Below are 9,693 nucleotides of genomic sequence, written 5' to 3'. Positions count from 1 at the left end.
ACATTCATTTATTCGTTCATTCCCGCCTCTCTTTTATAGCTCTCTTCTGGCATCTCTGTCACCAGTGGTTCATCTCTCTCCACTTCTCCCTCACTCATCACCAGTAGTTCATCTATCTCCCTCACTCTATCTCCCTCACTCATCACCAGTGGTTCATCTCTCTCCCTCACTCTATCTCCCTCACTCATCACCAGTGGTTCATCTCTCTCCCTCACTCTATCTCCCTCACTCATCACCAGTGGTTCATCTCTCTCCACCTCTCCCTCACTCATCACCAGTGGTTCATCTGTCTCCCTCACTCATCACCAGTGGTTCATCTCTCTCCACCTCTCCCTCACTCATCACCAGTGGTTCATCTATCTCCACCTCTCCCTCACTCATCACCAGTGGTTCATCTATCTCCCTCACTCATCACCAGTGGTTCATCTCTCTCCACCTCTCCCTCACTCATCACCAGTGGTTCATCTCTCTCCACCTCTCCCTCACTCATCACCAGTGGTTCATCTCTCTCCACTTGTCCCTCACTCATCACCAGTGGTTCATCTATCTCCCTCACTCATCACCAGTGGTTCATCTATCTCCACCTCTCCCTCACTCATCACCAGTGGTTCATCTCTCTCCACCTCTCCCTCACTCATCACCAGTGGTTCATCTGTCTCCCTCACTCATCACCAGTGGTTCATCTCTCTCCACCTCTCCCTCACTCATCACCAGTGGTTCATCTATCTCCCTCACTCATCACCAGTGGTTCATCTCTCTCCACTTCTCCCTCATCACCAGTGGTTCATCTATCTCCCTCACTCTATCTCCCTCACTCATCACCAGTGGTTCATCTCTCTCCACTTCTCCCTCATCACCAGTGGTTCATCTATCTCCACGTCTCCCTCACTCATCACCAGTGGTTCATCTATCTCCCTCACTCATCACCAGTGGTTCATCTATCTCCCTCACTCATCACCAGTGGTTCATCTATCTCCACTTATCCCTCACTCATCACCAGTGGTTCATCTATCTCCCTCACTCTATCTCCCTCACTCATCACCAGTGGTTCATCTCTCTCCCTCACTCTATCTCCCTCACTCATCACCAGTGGTTCATCTATCTCCCTCACTCTATCTCCCTCACTCATCACCAGTGGTTCATCTCTCTCCACTTCTCCATCACTCATCACCAGTGGTTCATCTATCTCCACCTCTCCCTCACTCATCACCAGTGGTTTATCTATCTCCACTTATCCCTCACTCATCACCAGTGGTTCATCTCTCTCCACGTCTCCCTCATCACCAGTGGTTCATCTATCTCCACGTCTCCCTCACTCATCACCAGTGGTTCATCTATCTCCCTCACTCATCACCAGTGGTTCATCTATCTCCACTTATCCCTCACTCATCACCAGTGGTTCATCTATCTCCCTCACTCTATCTCCCTCACTCATCACCAGTGGTTCATCTCTCTCCCTCACTCTATCTCCCTCACTCATCACCAGTGGTTCATCTCTCTCCCTCACTCTATCTCCCTCACTCATCACCAGTGGTTCATGTATCTCCCTCACTCATCACCAGTGGTTTATCTATCTCCACTTATCCCTCACTCATCACCAGTGGTTCATCTATCTCCACTTCTCCCTCACTCATCACCAGTGGTTCATCTATCTCCCTCACTCATCATCAGTGGTTCATCTCTCTCCACCTCTCCCTCACTCATCACCAGTGGTTCATCTCTCTCCACCTCTCCCTCACTCATCACCAGTGGTTCATCTATCTCCACCTCTCCCTCACTCATCACCAGTGGTTCATCTCTCTCCACTTGTCCCTCACTCATCACCAGTGGTTCATCTCTCTCCACCTCTCCCTCACTCACCATGTAGCTACCGTATGGAAAGTTAACGGAGTCTAAACCATCATCCCAGTTGTTTTTCTCCAATTCAAAGTCAGCTAAATCATAGTAAATACGTGAATGTTCTAGGAATGCCAAAAGAAAACATACGCAAGTCGGCAGAATTAAAATGAATCGCCCTTGGTGTTCCACTGACACGTACAAACAACAAACCAACCTGTCTTTCAATGGAGAATTTATTCATGGGTTGCCAAAAAAAGGGGGCCTGAAATTCCTTGTTCACTCATGAATGGGACAGATGAATAACTACTACTACTACTACTACTCTGATTATAATAGCATCGTGCATTTAAATTGCGCAAATGGGATACAGTGGTCTATAAAAACGAAGGTTTAAAATGACTTTAGATGACATGGAAAGTACAATGTGAAACAATAATTACCGATAAAACTGACCGAGTAGGAACTGTCAAAAAAGACAATGACCGAGTATTATAAAAACAATACTTAAATATTCTTATTGTATATACTCTCTCTCTCTCTCTCTCTCTCTATATATATATATATATATATATATACATATATGGAAACAGCCATCTTATAATGTCAAGCTATGGGAGCGTACCCATGTATAACAAACTAAAATGCATCAGTAACACAACACTCTACAAATTGAGACAATCACCACCATCACTGAACTCCAATGCATGCTTTGTGCCATTTCGCTTTGGTGAAACTTGAATGCATGCTGTTTGTAAGTTTTACACAATTACTGTAACACTGCCTTGATGTTTGTTTGGCTTATTAAATGGAATATAATCACTGATATATTTTTCCTAGTGATAGATATGAAATTTGCCTCTGCATGTGGGGTTCAACTTCGCAAAATAATGACATTAATTTTCATGAAAACACTAAGAATTAAGTGATTTCATTAAATCTCTGATATCATTGGAGAACCATGAAAGAACCAAAACTTTCAGAGATTTCACGAAATTACTGGTTTGATAATCTTTTTGAAACATGAACGCTTCTGGAACTCCGATTTACTAAAATTTTGTTATCCTTGAAAGTAAACTATCGATGAGAACACATCTCACTCAATTTTTTGTTTCCGTCTGCAAAACATACATGTGTAACACAAGTATAAAGACACGCTAGGAACAAGAAGTATGACCAAGAAAACAGCAAAATAGCAAAACAATACATCAAGTCCCAGGAACTGATAGAAAGGCATCTCCTGTCCGGCAGAGTGCATGTACGCTCCACCATACTTCATCACGTGATCCAGCCAGAAAGCTGCCCTCTCCATGGGTACACCGAACTCTATCTGGAAAATTTCAGAAGCCTTACTGATGGAGTCTTTGTAACTCTTAGTGGTAGCTACTTGGACGATGGCTTCTCTGAACTCCTCAGCACTGACCGTTCTGATGTCCACTGTCTCTCCAAAGCCCTTGGTCCGGGCGCGCTCTGCGTTGTAGACTTGGTCAGCAAAGATGGGCGTGGCCAAGACAGGCACGGCGTGGAAGAGAGCCTCGTACTGACCATTCTTGCCGCTGTGGCTGACGAACACCTTGGTGTTGCTGTGACCCAGCAGGTCGTTCTGCGGGATCCAAGCTGCCGTGAGAATCTTGCCCGGGTCTGGGGACGTCAGGTTGGACCTGAACACAGCTTTGAAGGGCAGCTCCATCAGGACCTTGAAGACCTTGTCACTGATGGGTTTGGGAAGGTCAAGGATGTAGCTGCCGAAAGAGACGATGACCACGCCCTGTGTGGCGGTGTCCATGAAGGAGCTGAAGGGAGGAGACAGAGGCTTGGCAGGCCCTGTGGCCGTGCCCCCGATCAGCTTCACGTTGGGCAGGGAGGGCCGGGGGTAGTCCAGCACGTGATCAACCTCCACCAGCCAGAGGTCAGCTTTGGCCACCAGCATGTCTAAGGGAATGTAGGGCATCTCAGGGGCGTAGCGGGACACAGCGTGAGGGTGGGTGGTCATATCGTACAGAGCAGTCATGATATGAACGGCTGCGCTCTGTAGTTTCTGGGCCAGCGTCATGTGATGGGTGAAGGGGAATATAGGAACGGGACTGTCCGCCAGGGAGAAGGGGACCCTCTGGGCTATGGGGTCATAGGCCGTGCCCAGGAAAGCAAAAGGAATTCCCAGTCGGTAGGGAATGATGGACATCACTCTCAGGTTGGGAATGTTATCGATGATGACGAACTCTGGCCGGAGAGCCTTGATCTCCTGAAAGAAGCTTTGGTTGGTCAGCACGTTGTCAGCATGGGCCTTGAGGAAGTTGATGAAGATGAACCAGTCGTCCCTCTGGCCCCGGAAGTAGTTGTCCCTGAAGCCTTCCATGATCCGCTCCTCGATGTGGTCGTCAGTCTGGTACTCCACCACCGTCAGGCTGCTGGTGTCCAGAACCTTCCTGGCCAGCAGGTAGTCCGGCATGGTCACCCACACCTCGTGACCCAGTGCGGACAGGGCACGTGCAACGTTGGTGTGGTACTTGGTGTGGCTGGTGAAGGGCATGGGCAGCATCAGCACTCTCTTGCCCTCCGACCCCTTCCACACACTGCACGCACACAGCGCCACCAACACACATACCGCACGCATCCTGGTGGCGCTGACTGATGCTGAAGACTCTGAAACAAAAAGGTGTAATGCACGTTTATGTCAGAAGTTAGGAAACAACAACAACAACAACAACAACACACTCTTTTTCAGAGACAAACTTTGACCATGATGCGTACCTCCCTATGACGTGTCAAAGTAAGCAATCTGTTTGATATTTCGTCAAATGGTTTATACTGGATATTGTGACACAACAGCAACATCAGCAACACAGTTTTGTTCTTTTTTCTGGTACCGACACGACCATTCAGCCTCTAGAAAAAAAATTACAACAGAAACGAGCAAAACATTTATGTTTAATGCGATATCTGTATGTGTAATCCTTACATGTACAGTATTGAAACACTATATGATAAGTCTACACCACCCTGCTACATCACCCTGTCTACATACCCTGTCTACACCACCTTGCATATACCACCATGCTACACCACCCTGTCTATACCACCTTGTCTACATCACTCTGTCTACACAACCTTGTCTACATCACCCTGTCTACACCACCCTGTCTATATCACCCTGTCTACACCACCTTGTATATACCACCATGCTACACCACCCTGTCTATACCACCTTGTCTACATCACCCTGTCTACACAACCTTGTCTACGTCACCCTGTCTACACCACCCTGTCTATATCACCCTGTCCTCACCACCTTGTCTACACCACCCTGTCTACATCACCCTTTCTACACCACCTGTCTACACCACCTGTCTACACCACCCTGTCTACATCATACTGTCCACTTGTCTACACCACCCTGTCTACACCACCTTGTCTACACCACCCTGTCTACATCACCCTGTCTACACCACCTTGTCTACACCACCTGTCTACACCACCTTGTCAACACCACCCTGTCTACACCACCTTTCTAAATCACCCTGTCTACATCACCCTGTCCACTTGTCTACACCACCTTTCTGAATCACCCTGTCTACACCACCTTGTCTACACCACCTGTCTACACCACCTTGTCTACACCACCCTGTCTACACCACCTTTCTAAATCACCCTGTCTACATCACCCTGTCCACCTGTCTACACCACCTTTCTGAATCACCCTGTCTACATCACCCTGTCTACTTGTCTACATCACCTTTCTGAATCACCTTGTTTACACCACCTTGTAATTCAAAGCCCACAAACCAATGAGCAAAAAAACGGAAGTTTAACGGACTGAAATTTGGTCAGGTGACAGAGGGTTTTCTGCAAAGCTGTCTTCCGGAACTTTGCTGATCCCGGTGGAAGAGCATCAAACTACCTGGCACGCCCCTCAATTTTACCTCCGGGGTCATTCTGAGCTTGCTTTGAATGATTACCGGGATCACTATTAGCTTGTCATGGTCGATCGCCACTCCTCCAAAATTGGAAATTACCCCCCCTCACCCCCTCCATCCCCCTTCTTCCTCCTTTTCTATGGGCTCATTCAATTTACTGGAAAATAAGAGGGGTGGGGATGATACTGGGCTAGCCTTTACTGACCCGCCATCCTCTCCATGACAACTTCACGGAAGCACAGAATGGGGATGTCGAGCTCTGATAGCTTGTGCTGAAACGTAACTCCTCTGCAACGTGGCGAAAGAAAGGGAAAGGCGTAGGTGTGGACTGTCATAGAGTAACACTTCTCCACACCCAGACGTGTAGCAAGGAGAGGGGGGAGGCCGTTCTATGCTGGCTTGTACACCTATGTCTCCGCTAATTCCATGGACCTTCCACATTTCACGCAAACCGGTCCAGTGATAATAAGCCCGACTAGGAAGCGAGTGCCTACGGGTTTAAGTCTCATATACTGATTTGTTGTGACAAGACGTTATACAATACAATACAATACAATACAATACAAGGACGGCGGGAGAGGGATTACCAGGAGTTACACACCACTAGTCAGTTGTGACAATGGTCAGTACCATGACCTGTCAGCTGTGACCAGTCAGCTGTGACAATGGTTAGTACCAAGACCTGTCAGCTGTGACCAGTCAGCTGTGACAATGGTCAGTACAATGACCTGTCAGCTGTGACAATGGTCAGTACAATGACCTGTCAGCTGTGACAATGGTCAGTACCATGGTCTGTCAGCTGTGACAATGGTCAGTACCATGGTCTGTCAGCTGTGAGGATGGTTAGTACCATGACCATTCAGGCATGAGGATGGTCAGCACCAGGACTGATGGTGTCTGACTCATTCTTTCCAACATCTGGTCCAAAAAAAAGAAAACGAGCAGGTCATAACTGACCAACATGGCGGACTTCACACCTGAGAGATTCATGGGACCGGGACAACGCACGCACGCACACACACAGAGCAACACACACACACACACACACACACACACACACACACACACACACATATATATATATATATATATATATATATAAATAGATAGATCGGTTGATAGTGTATGTTATCAGGTAAGATACTACCGCAAACTGAACATGGGCACACCAATAGTCTACTCTGATACAGATACACTTAACAATAGTGGGAGAAGTGCACTTTGCCAAAGGATGCATACTTACACAGGTATACTATAATATAAAAAAAAATCGCAGGTGCCGGACAAGATAGATAGATAGATTGATGGATAGATTGATAGAGATAGAGAGAGCGAGAGAGAGAGACAGAGACAGAGAGAGACAGAGGGAGAGACAGAGAGAGACTGAGACAGAGATAGAAACAGACGGAGACAGAGAGAGAGAGAGAGAAAGAGAGAGACAGACACAGAGAGAGACAAAGAGAGAGAGACAGAGAGAGAGACGGAGAGAGAGACAGAGACACAGAGATAGAGACGGAGACACAGAGAGAGACAGACAGAGAGAGGGAACTCAGAACTCAGAGAGAGACAGAGACAGAGAGACAGAGAATGACAGACAGACAGACAGACAGACAGACGGCCTCTTACAGACAGAAAGAAAGGTGCGGTAACTGTGCGAACCCACATGTACAGGAGAAACTTGATGAGCTTCGTCTTGTCCAATACTCTTAGTTTTTGTCACTTCGGGTAATCCAGTCTTCTTGCTCCTCAGCAACAGATGACGTCACTTCACAAATCACCTCTGCTTCGAAACATCACACATACACATACACACACACACACCTCTGAGCTGGTTGCTAACACATACGTCGACTGTGTGCAATACAGCAGTTCCAATCTTCCGGTCTGCACGCTTGAAACTGACCGCGGGTTGCAAGTCTTTGTCCGACACCACAGCCCTTTGTCAGCACACAGTTAACTTTCCACAAATGAATGCACTACTAGTATTTGCGCCAGTTGTGAGTTCACAATACTTTACGTATTCGAGCGAAAGTGGTTGATCTTTCTCTCTGTGTGTCATTTATCTCTCTCAACCGTGCATGTATGAGTGCTTCACGTAAGTCTGCACTCCCCAACGCCGTGTGTGCAAGGTCAAGTCGTGTGAGCGTACCGTGACACGCCGTTGAAAAGTACAGGCATTTGAAAAATAAAGGTTGATAAAAACTTTTTTCAAATATTGAATGCTGCTTTTTAGCTGTTGTTGTTCAGTGGATTTTTGAAAAGATTTCATTGTGTTTGGTCACGTTCTAGCTGAAAGCTAAACACACACACACACGCACACACACACACACACACACACACACACACACACACACACACACACCCACACACACTGCACACACACACACACACTGACACACACACACACACTGACGCACGCACACACACACACACACACACACACACACACACACACACACACACACTGACAGCACACACAGTGGGTCAGTCGTGTGAATAATTAATTGCCTCAATACCAAAATTTCGAAAAGACTGTCTTTTGGTCAGTCTCAGTGAACGGAATGGAAACTGAAGGCCGTGTTCTGTTCTGGTGTGCAAGTTACAGTGATGTAAGGCAACAAGCATGCATGCTCAGATCATCCAAAGGATTGACCCAAATGGTCCACTCAGTACTAGTGCTGTCAGTGCAGAAGCATCAGTGACCGAATTACGACAGCACTGAGATGAGATGACTGTACTTAAGTTTGACGAAGTATCTAACCAGCTTATTTCATTAATGAGAACTTTGGGTGGAGGTTGGGGCGGTTGGTTGGGGGCTGGGGGGAGGGATATTGCGCTGGTAATATCAATCACGAATGTGTGCACGCGGCCGGCAAGCGCGAGTGAATGTGTATCCATAACTGAGTAGGCCAGTATGTGTAGGTATGCGTGTGTACCAGTATGTTTGGGCAGGCGCAGGCGGGCAGATGTTATGTAGGTAGTGGTACGTATGTGCCCTCAAATAAATGTGAATGCATATAGAATCCAGTTTTCTATTCTTTGGTCCAACTTAGTCGCGGGGAGCAGAGTTTGATACGAACAGTAGTGTAGGTATATGTCAGCTTAGTTCAATAAAATGGCTTTGTCATTATCGTTGTCATTGTCCTTCCATCCCTCCCACACTCTCTTCCCCCCTCTCTTCTTCAGTCCTCCTTTCTCTCTCCTTCAGTTCTCCCTCAGTGTCTCTTCCACCCCCCACATCCCTCATCCTCATCCTCAGTGTCTCTTCCACCCCCCACATCCCTCATCCTCAGTGTCTCTCCCACCCCCCACATCCCTCATCCTCAGTGTCTCTCCCACCCCCCACATCCCTCATCCTCAGTGTCTCTCCCACCCCCCACATCCCTCATCCTCATCCTCAGTGTCTCTCCCACCCCCCACATCCCTCATCCTCAGTGTCTCTTCCACCCCCCACATCCCTCATCCTCATCCTCAGTGTCTCTCCCACCCCCCACATCCCTCATCCTCAGTGTCTCTCCCACCCTCCACATCCTCATCCTCAGTGTCTCTCCCACCCCCCACATCACTCATCCTCAGTGTCTCTCCCACCCCCCACATCCTCATCCTCAGTGTCTCTCCCACGCCCCACATCCCTCATCCTCATCCTCAGTGTCTCTCCCACCCTCCACCTACCTCATCCTCAGTGTCTCTCCCACCCCCCACATCCCTCATCCTCAGTGTCTCTCCCACCCCCCACATCCCTCATCCTCATCCTCAGTGTCTCTCCCACCCTCCACCTACCTCATCCTCAGTGTCTCTCCCACCCCCACATCCCTCATCCTCAGTGTCTCTCCCACCCGCCACCTACCTCATCCTCAGTATCTCCCCCACCCCCCACCTCCCTCATCCTCATCCTCAGTGTCTCTCCCACCCCCACCTCCCTCATCCTCAGTGTCTCTCCCAC

General features: G+C 48.1%; 1 protein-coding gene across 1 annotated transcript; it reads right to left on the bottom strand.

Moving 5' to 3' along the window:
• Positions 1 to 2,433: 2,433 nt before the first annotated feature.
• On the bottom strand, positions 2,434 to 6,085 carry LOC143299561 (2-hydroxyacylsphingosine 1-beta-galactosyltransferase-like). Its single transcript, XM_076612847.1, has 2 exons — positions 5,956 to 6,085; positions 2,434 to 4,479 (listed from the first exon to the last, which is right to left on the bottom strand). The coding sequence occupies exons 1-2, from the start codon at positions 6,083 to 6,085 to the stop codon at positions 2,933 to 2,935; spliced, it is 1,677 nt and encodes a 558-aa protein (XP_076468962.1). The 3' UTR covers positions 2,434 to 2,932.
• Between the last annotated feature and the right edge of the window lie 3,608 nt (positions 6,086 to 9,693).

This window comes from Babylonia areolata, chromosome 25, assembly GCF_041734735.1.
Source record: "Babylonia areolata isolate BAREFJ2019XMU chromosome 25, ASM4173473v1, whole genome shotgun sequence".
NCBI lineage: Eukaryota > Metazoa > Mollusca > Gastropoda > Neogastropoda > Buccinidae > Babylonia > Babylonia areolata.
The sequence above is the reverse complement of the archived record's forward strand: the minus strand, read 5'-3'. Positions and strand labels throughout refer to the sequence as shown.